Source organism: Ambystoma mexicanum, chromosome 2p (genome assembly GCF_040938575.1).
Source record: "Ambystoma mexicanum isolate Mex_15411 chromosome 2p, UKY_AmexF1_1, whole genome shotgun sequence".
NCBI classification, from domain to species: Eukaryota; Metazoa; Chordata; class Amphibia; order Caudata; family Ambystomatidae; genus Ambystoma; species Ambystoma mexicanum.
This window is the reverse complement of record NC_090923.1, coordinates 944,799,238-944,816,483: the sequence shown is the minus strand read 5'-3', so window position 1 is coordinate 944,816,483 and position 17,246 is coordinate 944,799,238. Positions and strand designations below refer to the sequence as shown.

At 43.8% G+C, this 17,246-nt stretch overlaps 1 protein-coding gene across 1 annotated transcript in view; it reads right to left on the bottom strand.

The window, feature by feature from the left end:
- QPCTL (glutaminyl-peptide cyclotransferase like) overlaps window positions 1-17,246 on the bottom strand; it is a 260,140-nt gene that overhangs the window by 141,230 nt on the left and 101,664 nt on the right. Inside the window, exon 5 of the mRNA XM_069644716.1 lies at window positions 11,855-11,954. Within this exon, the coding sequence (XP_069500817.1) occupies window positions 11,855-11,954 (100 nt within the window). The remainder of the gene's footprint in view (window positions 1-11,854; window positions 11,955-17,246) is intronic.

Below are 17,246 nucleotides of genomic sequence, written 5' to 3'. Positions count from 1 at the left end.
AGGTTTTAAAGATTTTCCAATTTTTCTTTATGATGTTGGTGATCTCAAAACTCCGGTTAGAAAAGGTACTCACACAAACAATACGTTCATCTTTGGTTTTAACAGGTTTCGGTTCCAATAAAGCTTCTCGATTGTTGTTGAAAGCTCTCTTAGCTGATTTTCTTACCAATTTCTTTGGGTAACCTCTCTGTCTGAGTTTTTTGGTGAGAATGTTAGCCTCTGACTCATATATTTCTTTAGTAGAGCTATTTCTTTTGAGGCGTAAGAATTGACCAAAAGGAAGATTATCACGAAGGTGTTTGATGTGGTGACTAGAATAATCCAGAAGGGAATTTTTATCGGTGGGTTTGTGGTAAGGCTTAATTTTCAAAAGGCCATTGGAAGCAAAAATCGTAAGGTCCAGAAAATGTGTGGATTCATTACTCAATGTCATAGTAAACTGTAAATGTGGATTCAGGTTATTGAGCCAATTAAAAAAAGCGTTGGCATCTTCTATAGTCCCTTTCCATATAACAAGGATGTCGTCAATATAACGACTCCACTTAACAATGTTATTGCTAAACGGATTTTGATCGCTGTAAATGTTAATCTTTTCGAAGGTCTCAACATAGAGATTGGCCACACTCGGAGCCATGGTGGCACCCATGGCAGTCCCTTCGATTTGCTGATAGAACTTGCCATTGAACTCGAAATAGTTACGTTTTAAAGCCAGTTCAACACACCAGAGGATAAATGAGGTAGGCACAGGGTCAGAATCAACACGGGAGAGGAGTATTTCTTCAATGACGTCAAGGGACGCTTGTTGGGGGATGTTGGTGTATAAAGAGACAATGTCCAGGCCCACCAAAAGTTGAGTCTCAGTGTTGAAGGTCAAATTTTCATGGCTATTGATGACGTCTCTGGAATCTTTCAGATATGATTGCATGGTCTGTACGAATCCTTTAAGATAATGGTCGGCAAAGGTGGAGAGAGGTTCGAGAACGGAATCAATCCCAGCTACAATTGGACGACCCGGAGGGTTAACCAAGGTTTTATGCACTTTGGGCAAAGTGTAGAAAGTAGGAATACTCGGTTTCTTATTGACAAGGAACTCCGCTTCTTGTTTCGAGATCCATTTACGGTCTTTAGCTTTAGAGACTTTGTCGGCCACGAGAGCCATCAGTTCCGGAGTAGGGTCCACGGTAAGTGGACGGTAATAGTGGTTGTTGTTCAATTGTCTTTCACATTCCGAAATGTAGTCACAGCGATTCAGCACCACGATCCCGCCACCTTTATCCGCTTTCTTGATGATAATCAGGGAATTCTTGGAAAGGGAATCCAGAGCTTTAAGTTCAATGTTAGAGAGATTCTGGAAGGGTCTAGAAGCTTTAGACTCCAGAGCCTTAATCTCAGCAATCACTTTCTTTTCGAATACTAAAGATTCAGGAGAGAAACTCTGGGACGGGGGATAAAACACAGAAGGTTTTCGAAGTCCAGTGCAGTTAAATGGACCTTCAGAAGTAATGTTAGGGTCACCGGAAAAAAATTCTTTAAGATGGATTTTCCTCATCAACTTCTTGAAATCGATGAGAAAATCAAATGGATCATGTTGTTTTGTCATGACGAATCCCAGTCCTTTATTAAGGACTGCTTGCTCTGTTTCTGTAAGGATATAGTCAGACAGATTAATCAGAAGCGATTCCCGCTTCGGGTTTGTTTTGATCCGTCGTCCCAGCTGCTTCTGTTTGGGGCCTGATATAAAAAACGACCCTGATTGCCTCTTCTCCCTCCATTATTCTGTCGTCGAGTAGACTGTCCTCTTCCTCTTTTATTAGGGGCCCTATTACCAGCTGAGGTTCCTTCACCTGCATCATCAGGGTCACTGCTATCGTGACTTGTACTATATGAGGTGTTACGGAACCTGACTCTTCTATTGTGTCTGCTTGGACCGTTGGTTTGCAGGGTCTTGTTGATGTAATCATCCTTGACATATGGAAAAGCTCTTTCATGTGAGTAGCGGGCTAGATCTTTTTTCATACGCTGGATCCTTTCGTTGGTGTTCAGACTCTTAAATTCCTTCATCTCCTTCTCAATTTCTTCCAGTCGTTTCTTATACGTCTCCAGAGGTAGTAGTTTCTTTATATTTTCTTCAATTTTGAGAAGTTCAATTTCAATTTTGGTTGATGTTTCTTTTGCTGTATCGATAATCAAGATTAACCAGTCACGGCCACAGCGATTCGCTATATAGCTCCATTGTACTCGGAACTTTTCATTGTCCAGAAAGAGTCTAGGTTCATTCTGGACTGTCAGTCCTTGAGGTAATGCTTTATTCTTGAGATACTCAAGCATAATTGCTCCGTGAAGTTCTGTCCTCGTCAGTCTTTTCCTCAACTGGATTAACTCGTTCCATTCATCTTTGTCTTTCGTGATATCCACGGTGTCTTCATGATTAAGGATCGAGATAGCTTTCATGAGGGCGGCAGCATAATCGTCACTGTAGGCTAGTGTACGATCATCTGCCATCGTGAGGGTAAAGTAGTAAGGAAACTCAATAGAAAAAAGTGTGAAAAGTGTGAAAAATAGTGAAAAATAGAGCGGCTCAAAAAAGTGCAGTGCGTCGACGCACTCTCCACCCACTAAGAGAGAGTTTCCTGTGACTAATCAGCCACTATGAACAACTTATATGGGGAGGAAGCCCGGTATACCGTTGACTATAGAGAGTTAACAACGTATACTCTATCTAGGTCCGGGAGGACAGTAATCCATTATTTACAAAGGAGACAGAGCTAGTTAATATAGATGCCACATGTACACAGAACTCATAATATTGGAGTATCTCAACAAGGACCCGTCATAATTAAAAATGATTAATATCAAATTTAATGAATCACAGATTTTTAAAAAACAAATTAAATCATACGGTCCACAATATGTACATACATTTTGAAAATCTACACCACAAACAAAGGACATGGACAACAGTTACGTGACAAGCTTTCAATAGCTAGTTGCCAGTGTGTCAAGAGTAAACACACCGAACACCAAGCGGTACGTTTTATATACAGTTTTACGCACCCAAAGTTAATTAGGGTTAAATGTGTCAGCAAATTGGTCACTCTGGTAACAATCCAGAGTGTTGGCTCGACATGTTTCAGTTCCTAAACTAGGTATGGAACATTCATCAGGAGAAACATAAATGACAACGTAACCAAATAATTCTAATCAACAGACAAATATTAATATCAGAATATTTCTTGGCATCTGTGGGGTAAAAAACAAACAAACAAACAAGGCAAGAGATGAGCTAACAAATAGCAAATGGAGTTGCCGGTTCTGACTATGAACAAAGGTATCACAAATAGAGGGGATAAATACCTCTAGTGATGCCTGTGGGTGCTCTCTACTGAGTGGTAGTAGGAAGTAGGAGTCCGGAATCCGGTCCAACCTAGGATAAACAAATATAGATATCCATAAGAGCGCCATGGGTAGCTCTCAAAAAGCCGGAGATGCGCCAAAACAAAGCGACTATCTGAGCCGAAGAACGGCAGAGGTGCCTTCCCTAGATAATTAGAGATAGAAATGGTGAAAGAGACCTAATGGTAAAAAACCTCTAAATAATCATATGGTCGCCATATGGGCACCCACAGGCATCACTAGAGGTATTTATCCCCTCTATTTGTGATACCTTTGTTCATAGTCAGAACCGGCAACTCCATTTGCTATTTGTTAGCTCATCTCTTGCCTTGTTTGTTTGTTTGTTTTTTACCCCACAGATGCCAAGAAATATTCTGATATTAATATTTGTCTGTTGATTAGAATTATTTGGTTACGTTGTCATTTATGTTTCTCCTGATGAATGTTCCATACCTAGTTTAGGAACTGAAACATGTCGAGCCAACACTCTGGATTGTTACCAGAGTGACCAATTTGCTGACACATTTAACCCTAATTAACTTTGGGTGCGTAAAACTGTATATAAAACGTACCGCTTGGTGTTCGGTGTGTTTACTCTTGACACACTGGCAACTAGCTATTGAAAGCTTGTCACGTAACTGTTGTCCATGTCCTTTGTTTGTGGTGTAGATTTCCAGAACGGAGCCACCATAATCACACGGCATGGGCATCTCCGAATCCACTGGAGGGTCCGGCGAATGAGTGGAAATGCATAAGCAAACCGGTTTGTCCACTGGAACGAGAACGCATCCCTTAGAGATGGGGGTGAGCCCACCTGCTGGCAAATTCCTTGCACTGCTTGTTCTCCCTCGTTCCGAAGAGATCCAACGAAGGACAGCCCCACTTCCGGAAGAGCATCAATACTTGCTGATTCTTCAGCTGCCACTCATTTAGTTGGCTCACCTCCCTGCTGAGCGCATCCGCTTGCACATCACTCCCGGCAGATGAAAGGCCACGATGTCGTGCAACAGCGCCCAATGCCAGAGGTCTTGTGCTTCCTTCGAAAGCACCCTGGAATGTGTGCCCCCTTGTTTCCTGAGGTAAAACATTGCGGTGGTATTGTCCGTCAACACCCTCACCACCGACCCGCATATGCGTAGCAGAAAAGATTTCAGGGCCCAACGTACCGCTCTCAACTCGAACACATTGATGTGGAAACATGACTCCACCCAAGACCACAGGCCATGGACCTGCGAGTCCTCGAGATGTACCCCCCCCCCATCCTGTTTGAGAGGCACCCGTCACAATTGTAAAACTGGTAGTGATCTTCTCCCACGACAAACTGCAGGAATTCGCAGTGTTGTCGACGCATAGGGATATGAAAGTACGCGTCCTGCAGATCCAACAAGGCCAGGTACTGGCCCGGTAGAACAAACAACCTCCTGAAGGGTGAGCATCTTGAACTTCAGGCGTTGCAGAGTCTTGTTCAACGCCCGAAGATCCAGTATGGGCCGCCACTTGCCATTGGGCTTCTTTACCACAAACTACCGGGAATAAACCCCCTGGCCTTTCTCGGCTACCGGAACCAATTCTACAGTTCCTTTCTGCAGCATAAGTAACACCTCTTGTCAAAGAATGTGAAGGTGGGGTTGTATGGTATACACCGGAGGGATGGAGATAGGGGAACACTTGAACTCAAACCCATGAGCGCTGTGTCCAACACCCAATGGTCTGTCGTAATCTTGCACCACTCGTCCACGTTTAGTGCCACACTGCCTCCCCCACAGACTTTCCCCATGATAGTCACTGCTGCAGCTTAGCCTGCCTCCCTCTGGACGAAGGGGCCTGCCTTGCCCTTTTCCTGGACACCTGAAAATCTCTACTTTTTTGCGTCGACTGTGCTGACCTCCTGTACCCGAGAGGAGTAACCTGATCGCCCGTTGCCTCAATCTCTGGGAGAAGCAAATATAGTATTTCCCAAAGCCCCACGGAAGGGACGAAACAAGCGCCCACACTGCAAGGCTCCTAACAACTTGGCAGTCTTAGAGTCCTCTTTCATACCCTTAAGGGTCTCATCGATTTTCTCCCCAAACAACTGCTCCCCCTTGCATGGCATGTCCAGAACTTTATGCTGCACCTCTGGGCGAAAGTCTGTGCACTTAAGCCAAGCCTGTCGACGCAGTACTACGCCGCTGTTAATCTGCTTAAAACCAGATTCTGCCAAGTCCACTGCAATGTTAATGCTATGATTGGACGCCCCCTCCCCTTCGCGTACCAACATCCTAGCCACTTTACGCTGTTCCTCCGATAGATGTTCCAGGCGAGGAGCCAACCTATGCCACATCTCACGATCGTAGCGAGCCATGATCGCTAGAGAATTGGCCGCCTTCACCGTCGTCGCTCCCACAGTCAAAACCTTCTTACCAAAGGCATCTTGTCTCCTGGCCTCGTTATCGGGAGGAGTGGTACATTTGTGCTGACTCCTGGTTTTCCGGCTAGCCGCCACTGAAACCACCGACTCAGGAGTTGGTTGTGAAACCAAGCACTTCGGTGCCGATTCCGGGGCCTTAAACTTCTTCTCCAGCCTCCCTTTGATAGCTGGTTCCGAGAAGGGGTGTTGCATCATACGTAGGCCTTCCTGCCACACGTGGTCCAGGATTGGCACAGAGAACACAGATTTTCATCTCTTGCCCATGTGGTCAAACAGGAAGCACTCCTTCCGCTCTTCCTCAGGAGCCAACCCAAACTCTGCACATGCTTTAGCCATCATTGCATGAAACGCCCCCACATTATCGGTGGGGGGGAGAGGCTGCGCCGGACTACGAGGTGATTCCATTTCAACGTCCAAATCCCACGCCGGGTCTCGACGGCGACAAGCCAGCAGACTTGGTCTCCCTGGGCCCGCTGTCCGATTCGGAAATCCGGTAGCTCACCCTCCTCAGGGTGGGAACGTGGGCGATCTTCAGGCACCTGCAGGGTTGGAAGCAATTCACCAGAAGCCGTTGAACGCGGAGGAAAACCTGCAGTGTCGACGGTAGGCCCCACCGGAGCTACGTGCACAGGAGGTAATCTGTTGGGCCAACAGAAATTGTAACGTGGACAACAGCGATAGCATCGCCTGTGGGTTCACCAAAGGGTAACCGGTTGGGCCAGCACCCACAACCATTGATGTCGCCGAACCAACACACTGCAGGCCCAGGGCCGACGGATCTGCCACTGGAACCCCATCGTCCTCTGCTTCCGATGCAGTCTTTTGCTGTAGAATAGTGTCTGGTAGACGAGAGTCAAAAGCAGAAGCCTGCCACACCTCCCTCGTCGGTAACAAGGTGCTCGACGACGACATTATAGGGTCTTTTTCTCCTACCGGAGCTGTAGACATCACAGTCGACGACGGTATCGAAGTTGACAACAGGATTGTCGACGACGTAGTAGGAACTGCAGCCTGTGGCGCAGACATTTCAGGCGATCCCACCTGCTTGGTCCCACTGGACCAATGCTTTGATGACTCTCTACTGGAGGAGGACTGGTGATGGTCCCCTGAAGAGGAGCGTCTCGACAAAGTCTTTCTTGGCCTTCACCTGAGACCCCTTCTCAGGCTTACTTCCAGATCATCGTGACTGGTACAACCGACCATGCTTGGATGAAGACTTCCCTTTAGACAGATGTTTATCTGAAGAGGGGCGACCACCCTCACCGACCACTGGGATAGGCTGGGACTTTTTAGCCAGAGGCTCATCCGATGCTGACCGGCAATGATCTACAGCTTGGGCTGGCCTCACTGATGCCAAGCTACGCACCGAGCCCACCTCCGAGGAAGGGTAGGTACCTTTATTCAGCCAGTACACCAACCGCCAATTGCGGTCCTTAAGCAATCTATATGCCTGTCCCCATCATACATTTTCCGCAGCCCACAGGTCCACAATGATTTTCCTGAAGACATTTTCACCAATTGCACCAATACTTGTAGAAATTACAACGAACACGAGGTAATCCCAACACTTTGGAGACGGTTAAAATCTTAAGAGAACCACGGGCGGGGCTCTTTATACCCTGCGTCCTATTGGTGGTGGCTAAAGCACCCAAAAAGGACATTGATAGGACACTGAAGTGTCAAAGTTTTCCATAGGAAAACGCTAAGTTCAAATGACCGAGGTTCCCATCATGACGATGGGGAATATTCACAGCATGTGAATCCATGAAAGATCCAGTGCTGGAGAATTTAACCTTATACTTGTTACCAGTCAGAGTGTTCTTTGCTACCATTGTGGACACCCCTTTACTTCACTAGGCGTAGGTCGAATGATACCCCTAACCAGAGGGTTGTAGAAAACCAAAACCCACATCTTCACCCTCATAGGTGTCATTTGGGAAATTAGACATCCCCTTTTCCTAGCTGTGCATCAAGCTACTAAGTGGGTCTTATGTCTGTATGAAGCTTCCTGTAAACTGTGAAGTACTAGAGAATAGGCCGGTCTTGACACACTGCTGCATTTGCAATCAAAGCAGTGTTGTGCCTGGGTCTTACCTTTGACGGGTGCTTTGCAGCACTTTGCGCTTCCCTGCTGAAGGTGCCTGCTTCATGTTACATCTGCATTTCTGTGTACCCTGTTCTTCAGTGCCAAATGTGGCAATATCGTTCCTCTCTGTGCTGTGTTTGGCTCCCAAGCCTGTTGGGGCTGTTTTTGTTGGTGCAGAGTTCCCTGGTGCAGCATATCTGAATGGTGTGTGTCTGACCTGTTTTCTCAGTGCTGTGTGCCTTGTGCTCTTTGGAGTCATCCCATCAGGCTCATACGTGGCCATGTTTTTTGGCTCCCATGCCTGTTGGGGCTGTTTTTGTTGGTGCAGAGTTCCCTGGTGCAGCATATCTGAATGGTGTGTGTCTGACCTGTTTTCTCAGTGCTGTGTGCCTTGTGCTCTTTGGAGTCATCCCATCAGGCTCATATGTGGCCATGTTTTTTGCTTTTGTCATCAAGGCTTATTTTGGTGTTCGAGGACAGTAAGCTGAAACTGTGTGCACCATGTTTGGCATCCTGTGCCACTTTTTAGGCAGAGAGATGAGGAGCAACTACCAAGAGTGCTTCCCTTAAGTGTAGGCATTTCTTTCAAAGAGGTCTCCTCAGGATTGCTTACCTAAAAACCCCCAACGACCTCAATTCCCTCAGCTTGCCATTCCCTCAGCTTGTCTAGGGATGCATCTGCTCTGGCTGCCTGCATGGCATAAGCAGCCCAGAGATGCTTTTTCTTGTTTTTCAAGGTTTTATGCTTCAACATTTGGGAAGCCCCATCAGTGGCCACAATGTGGTCTCCGAGTAAACAGTTGCAAGCTCTGTGGATGCCAAGCCACAAGAACTTCAAAGTATATGTTTGACAGAATTTAAATGAAGGCTTCTTGACACTGGACGGTGCTTGTAGTCTAGCCAACAAATTGAAGCAAATCATATTTCATATACATAGGACCTGTCCTTGCACATAATCGAGAGGCGGCTTTGTGCTGGAAACCTCAAATGTCTTAGCCCACTCTGGCATAGTTTCCCCCCTGCTAATTCACTCTGTAACCAAACAAATAGCGTAAACAAGGGGTTGGGGCCCAGTGTGGTGTTGATATGGAGGAACAGTGTGCACAGCAATAAATGAAGAATACAATTACTATGACCGGCACACCTGTTGATTACTACTCTTAATACTCCACCAACCACTAGATGATAGACTATGCATAGCATGTGAACGTAAACAGCTTTACAAGGCCCAGAAAATAAAAAAGTGTAATTTATAATAGATGGATGTATGCAAATATGGAGTTTTAAATACACAAATATGCACGTACATGCAGCTTGTTTTGAGAATCTCAACCAGTGTTCTAGCACAAGATACCAATTACAGATTTTGCACAATCCTGTTTTTAAAAAGAATGTAATAGTCATACAATTGGCTTTTTATCAAACTTCTCAGAAATTCACATACACCTAAAAAGCAAAACTTGTGCAGGCCTTCCACATTTAAAGAAAACTGCAGCAATCAGTGCAACAGTATTACCTAGTCATTGGTTTCACCTGGTCATTGCTTCTCCTTAGCCAACCAGGAGCAAGTGCGTAACCAAAACTTGGTGAGATAATAAATGAACTGGAGATTACAACTAGACAGGGATTGAAGGCAAAGCCCATCACTTTCTATATCTAGCAGTGCTGCTTCTCCAGTGCTTACAATGGCTTTAACTCTGTGATCCATTAATGGATGGCAAAGGCACAGGAAATATTTAGCAGATTCCATTTCATGTGCACAACACAGTATGCATAGTCACTGTTGCACGGGAATACTAGCTCATGCTCCCAAACTTCATAGGTATCTACCAAGTTATATTTAATTTTAAGAGAGTCCATTCATAAGTACAAATTGGGAAATGCTGTGAGGTACAGCGGAAGGCTATTTTGAGGCTCTCTTAAGCCAGCATAGCCTCTGCCAATAGTCTTTGTTGCAAGATTATTGAAATTTTGATAACAATTCCTAGTAATATCTACAAGGTTAATATTCAGCAGTTGCTGCCACCTTGATCCTTCAATGATAATCTGTATGCGGATGGCCTTCCTTGTAAAATTAAGCATCTACATTCCTTCTTCCAAGGCTACCGTCTGTAATGTAGTCAGCACAGCATTAGCCAATTTATGATGATACAGTACCAGTCGAGTGGTATTAACAGACAGTAAAGTTTGTTTCTCTAGCAGAATCCGAAGAGGACGCTCATTGGCACTTGAAGTTGTGATTTCAGACAGAGAGATTCCAATTTACAATGTATGGTGTTGTTCTCATCTCCCAGGCTTCGATGCCATATAATAGTCTCAGTTAAATCTTAGTATTATAAATGTTGATGAGAGAAGCAATGGAATAGCCACTGCAAGCAAGCGCAAAGCTTTTAATGGCACCCAATAGTAGGGTACGACATTCATCCAGCGCCATTTTTATTTTGCTGTACTTTTTGCCAAAAATGTTTTGCCAAAATAAATCATTGAAAAATATGGAGGGGGCGGATAGGGGCATATAAGGGGTATGGTGGGGTTGGGTATAGGGAGTAAATAAGGCTGGGGTGGCGGGGGCGCAGACCCTCCAATAAAAAATGTGATGAATTGTTTTAGGCAATGTTTTTCGACAGAAAAGGCTGTAAAAAAAAAAAAAACACACAAAAAAAATATATATACAACATAGAACCAATAGTAGATGTATTTCCATTTCCAGCTGGCGTAGGTGTGTGTTCCACGAAAGGTGACCATCAATAGTTACACCCAGGTATCTGTATTCCTTTACTTGATCAACCGAGCATCCATCTAATAACCATTTATAATTAATTGTTGCTTTCGTCTTATCTGGCAAGAATGCCATGATTTAATTTTTGTTAATTCAATATTAAGATTGTATAGTCCCCAGTATGTAGTTATTTGTGTTAGTATGGCTTGTAAATCTCAGAGCGTTTGATCCAATTGCAACAAGTCATCCAAATATCCAAGCCAGCTTATTTTAGTTTTGCAAACTCCAGTTTCCATGCATCGGCCCAAAATATTACTCGTTTGTCATTTACAAATTTCTGCAGTAAATGCTGCATGCTTACGTGCAAATTCTACAGAATTAAAAGCTGATCAATCTTTGTCCTCAACTTTCCAGCATATCACAACTGTGGCAATATTCAAGACCATGAGCCTTATTCACAAAGATCAGCACTGGAGCAAACCAGATATTCCTGTGTGAATCACCAATTTGCCCCCGCTACCTTATAGCGGTTAAACAAAGGATAAAACTGGAGATAATCCGGAGATGTCTAGACCATCTGAGGTGCTGGCATACAAACGTGATTTGGAGTATTTCAGACTTGCTGTAAATCAGAACCAATGTGGCAAGTACATTACAGGTTGAGAAAGGTCAAGTTACTTACTTAAGACATTGCTGCTAGATAATTACATTAAGAAAAAAGGGTAATGTTTAAAATCCGAAGCCGTTTCTGTACAAAAACAATGCTGCAATCTGTAAGGGCACGTAGTTCAGAAAGGCAGAAATATATTGAAAAAGAAGCTAATTCACTTGCAACCTTGAATCTTCTCTACTAAGCTGGTCTGCCTACCAAAATCTTTTTCTTTACGAGCTGGTCTCATGGTAGTCCTCTGTGGTTTACTGTTCTTGAGAAGAGTAAATGAAGCTTTGCTACAAATTCTTCATGGCACCTTTTCTAGTTCAATCTAGCTTTCATGGTGTATTGACTGGTGGCTATCAGCCAACTAGATGTTCAACTGTGGCTCTGTGAAGAAGCTTACATGTTTGGATTATACCACACACAAAACCAGTAAACTATTTGTCTTTTTGAAGTAAGCAATGTAAAGCAAGATCTAGGCCCCCAAGCCAGAGTGTCAGCCTGGTGGGTGACTCGTCAAAAGATAGAGAAGGGGTGGGTCAAAAGAGAGAGGGTGAAAGAGATGAGCATTTATATATCTTTATACTATACCTATAGTGACGAACCGATCAAACCAAGAAAAGGTATTTTGGAAGTGGCTTGTGAAAAGCGGATTACTGGCACCAAGGAGATCCAACAGGATAAATAAATTCTGCAAGAAGCAAATGACAAAAATTATGTTTTTTAGAAAATCAATAGCACTCACAGCAGGAGAAAAAGCTGCACAGCAACTTCAATCTTCACACAGAGTTGTTTGGCTACAATTACATAAAACACCACATTAAGGTCGATATGCGATTGTGCAGCCCCTTGTATGTGGCTCATTCTTCCAGCTGTAGCAGTCACACATACAGAAGCATAAAATACCTACCGGAGGAGTTTTGTTTTCGTTAGCCTGAAACTCTTGGAATGGAGGGTAGGTTATCTAAATCCCAAAGTTACGAAAATGGAAAAACGAATTTCAGAAAGGAGCAATTTGGGATACAAATTTAATAAACTCTACCAGCTTGATATTTATTTGGGGGCTTTAAAATTGGGCTTATGTTATTTCTAAGTTTCTTGATCCTCAGAAAGATTCAGCCGATGGCATACCTGTGTGTTCCCCCTGTGTACAAATAGAATTGGAGAATCAATAATGGCAACACATATCCAGATAGCAATGAGACTTGCATGTTTTTAGGTTCAAGGGATTCTTCTATTTAATGCCGCTTTACCTGAATGGAATTTGGCATCTGACCAGCTAGTGTTCTTTAGACCCGATACTGACCATGAAGTATTTATTCTTTCAATGTTAATTCTTCAAAAGATTGTTATACCAAAGAAACCAGGGATCCCAGATGCGTGGCTGACTTTTGCAGGCACAGGTTGAATTGGGACTGGGTTTTGGAATACAGTCTAGTCTAAAACATTCTTTGGGATGTGTTTTTAATGAAACTTTCTATTTGAGGGTTTGAATTTGATAATACCTATGTTCTGATAACATAAGATAATTGACTAATATTTGGAGAGAGCTTAAAAATAGAATGTAAGCCACAAACACCTGTCAACAAGAAATCACAGTTGAATTTGGATTGTATAAAAAGCAAAGGTGTTAGTGGCGTTAAACAATGAAAATCTGTTATGGCCTGTTATAATACAAAGAAAATAGAAGATCTTCTATACTAAAATGATGAAATCAGTTGAGGAATCCTGGGAGGAGTTAGTAAAAGCTGCTGCGACATCTCACTCTTGGTCCTTTTGGAATATTGTTCCCAATGGCCCAACAGGTTGCAGGAAAAGATTGAAAACTATATTACTTGGGAGCAGTGGCTAGCACATTTGTCCTCCATCTAGGACGTCAATAAAATATAAACCAGGTTGAAGAGGTGTGAGGAGCGGGAGGGAGAGGTGGGCCGGGAGGGGTTACTCAATCTTTCTTGAAATCACAATGCATACGGTCCAGGAAGCCAGTGGTTCCTTAACATTATGTAAAAGCCCTTTGTCAAAGATGGCCTAAATAACACACTGACCCACAACAGTTTAAGGGTTTTTGTTTATTTTCTTGAAAATGCTCTGAAAGCGGTCTCTCTCCCTCGTCCAGATAAAGACCCTTCCTAACGAAGCATTCCCTACCCCAAGTTATTACCCATTGATTGTTTACCCCTACTGTCTATTGCCTACCCCTCCTGGTTGTGAGGTCCTGCAGGCAACCGCCTTATCCATTTAGCCTCCCTCTGAGACTTCCTAGGTGTGACCCTTTTGGGTTAGTTCTAAAATGTTGTAGGTCTTTCGGGCACTCAAGCCCTACTATTTTCTTTCACACCATGATTTTTCTCTCCCTACTTCCCTCCAGCCACTCTTCTCTCCAACTCCAACACCCTTCTCTCTCCCTGGGTCTTCTTCCTCAGTCTTTCTAACGTCCCTCTACAACCATCTCTCCCTCCAATGCCCCTCTCCAACCTTCCTCCTCCTCTGCTACTACTCTAACCCACCTTTTACTCAGTCACCCTTCACTCTTCCACTAACTCAACCCAGCTTTATTCTCCCTCTTCTTCCCCCATCGGTCCTCTCCCACTGGTTGCCTGGGCAAGTCTCACCCTGTCTTAACCTCACGGGAGGTGCTAGAGACATCAAATACAAAAAAAGAGGGGCTAAGCGCCACCCCTTTTTGGGTGGGTGGGGTGGGGGGTGTGTGTGTGTATATATATATATATATATATCTGCTTTGAAGAAGTCTGTGTTAGGGAGGCAAACTGCAGCTGCTCGGTCATTGTGTCTGTTGGTGACATCGGACCATAGTGTTCCTTGTTGCCACGTATGGTCGCTGCTGCTCTGTTTGGCAATCGTCTCTCCCCCCGCCATGACTGGGGGGTCTGGTTGGCTACTATGTTGCAGGTGATCCAACATGAACGCTGATGGATGCATTTGCCTGAAAGCAGAAATAAGAAACTAGCAAGTGGTACAACCCATCCACATGCAGGTAGTTAGAGAGGGGACAGTAATAGGGCCCTCCCAATTGCCACCTTCACCCTCTGAGGTTGGAATTGGTATGGCTTAAACTCCCCTCCCCCTGGCTAGGCTTACCACCCCAGGCTGAGAGGGACCAAACACCCCCCCCCCCCCACCACCCCGCACCCTGATTTCTTCTTGACCAGATCAGTCTATTAACCTGGTGAGAACAGGCAATGATCATATTCCATCTGATGTCTACAAGAAAATCATTTGGACTTGGTCCATATATGTTTCTAATATTATGGCTCCCTCTTAATCATTTTCAGCATCTTGGGGAAAGGCAGCTATTTTTCATAATGTAAAAAAAAAGAAAAAATAAAAGTCTAGAATATATTTTATCAGAGTTTAATTTGTTTTCTCAAGAAAGTCAGTACTTCACATCAGTGTTTAAATATATATCTATTGGTGGCTAATTGTCAAACAAGAATTACCTTTTGATGCATACATGAATCTGGCCAAAGCTTTTGATTCTGCAGACCCAAATAAACTATGGTTATTACTTGATAACCTAAATCTCCCAAGAGCAGGCAAACTGAACACCAATTGTGAAAACCTTATGGGCTAGCGAAAGGGCACATTACACACTTTAGCTGTCCAATATGGAAAAGGAATTAAAGAGTGTGAATATAGATTGTTCTATTGCAAACTTTCCCTTTTTGAGCATGCTAGACAAACTCAAAATAGTAAAGACCTCTATAAGGAACAAGTATACTCGGTTCGTGAGGATCGAGAGTGGTCTAGAGTAGGACTCTTGCCCTGATAAGTTTCAGTTGCCAATCTTATCCGAACCGGTTATCTTTGCCCAAGTATCATTTTCTAATAGTTCATCCTTAAAAAAAAAAAAAAAGAAAGTCATGTCTAAATTGTGGGCCACCTTGGGGGAGACCATTTGCACATTCCGCCAGTCGGTCATTGAATCTAATCTGCATTTCTCTCTTTCTTTATATTGAGGATGTATTTTTAGGATTATAAAATTGACGATCTAACATGGTTTGTGTAAGGTCTAACAAAGAAAAAAAAGAAACCTGCATTTTCCTCTTCTTTTGTCAAGTATAAACAGCATAGAAGGAAAACCGCTTCCTATTTTGAAAGGGTTTAATTTCAACAATGCCACCCAGCTTTATTTTACATCCTTAATCTCCCTATTGCACATAGGCATCTTTGCATTTTGTTTGGTCTGCTCTTAAAATTCCTATACAATTGAAACATCATGCAGATTTCTTTCAAGCATGCCGTGTACAAGTGATGTCTTTTTGTCCTCATTAAAATCATATGCAAAGATTTTAACATGTTTTCATCATGTTTTTAAATTGTATTTAGATGCATTTATGGTTGTATTTTACAAACCAAAACAATGTTTTGATGTACTGTAATTGAGGTTATAGCTAGAGAAAACACTGTACGGTGCAAGAAGCACTACACAAGCAAGACCTCACTTTACCACCCAGCAGACCTAAATTCAATCATATGGGACAGTTGCAAGAGGTAAACTATGGTAGGATAAGCACAGTGTAGGTCACAAATAAATCAAACAGCCTGCATTCAGCATTACAGCTATCGAAATTGGGTAGCCTGCATTCAGCATTAAGGCTATCGAAATTGGGTAGCCACATTAGAGTCATGCCTTTTTTTTCCCCATGGCAGACACCCATGTATGTGAACAATTCAGGATAAAGATTTTTCATAGAGTACGTTAACCTCTTGGCCTATGGTAGAAAGCATATGGAGTTCATAGGTTGGTTCCATGATGCATCGTTCAATGACAGATTGGCAGAGGGGAAGATCTATAAGTCCCTAAATGAGTGCACACCTTTGAGCTGGTCTCACCTTTTGAAGTGGACCATAATGTGCAAGAAGTGATGACATGCGAGAACAGGAAAAGGTATAAGGATGTCCACAGAGAATGGCTTGGTTGTTTCAAGGGTTTGCACGCCTCATTATAAACATACTGTAACAGTGAGGTGCACCATCCCATAGTGCATATGGTATGCAATGCCCCAGTTACCATGAGGAAGTGAAACTGGAACTTCAGCCGCTTGAAAGGCAGGACTTCAGAGCGTGTCAAAGCATCACAAGCAAATGTGTCCCAAGTTGCTTTTCTAAACAGACAAGAAATATAGCAGTTTAGTCACTACAGGGCCCTCACCTACCGTGCATTAGTCGTCATAGAGGACATGGGGAATGTGCAAATGACCAGACTAGAGGTACGTTTCAAGGGTTTTATTTACACAAGAGCTGAAAATGAAGCGCAATAGTCTATTCACAAAGTCACCAGAAGAAGTTGCACACTGGGCACGAGAAGGTTTCTTGAGGCGTTGCAGGTTTTACAGAACTTCCAAAACCTTAAAGCGTTGCAATGGTCCTTCAGGGTTCTCCGAATCCTGATGCCTCAAAACAATCTGTTGCCGTTTTCCAGGAGTTCCCTAACCCATCTGCTACGACATTGGCCAAGACTCCGTCAATGAGCCACATCATCTTTTTCCACCAACGAGTGGTATAACTGTAGGTTCTCAGTTGAGGTGAGATAAAGCCAACCTACCCTCTCCTTGACCATTTTATTAGCAGGGTCTGGCTTCTACCCCCCACACCCTTCCCCCCCACGGCCTTAGCTATAATTTGTTTAGCCTCCTTGCCTAGGTTCTCATAACTCCACCCTCCTCTTCCAACAGCCTTCGGCCAACCAGGCCAGCCTGCGCATGCCTTCCTGATCCAACTGGTTCCTTCTAGGATTTTCCCTCTGTTTCCTCCTTCCTTCTCACTACCACCTTCACCTCCTCATGTCCAACAGCTCTGCCTTAATATCACCTTCACCTCCCGTTACCATCTATCCTTTTTACCATCTTTACCTCCCGTTACCACACTCCCACTCCTTCGACTCTTGTGGCCAGCACCCCCTTAATACACCTTATGTCACTCTCCAACTTCGTGCCACAACTTTTTCCAAGATCCCACA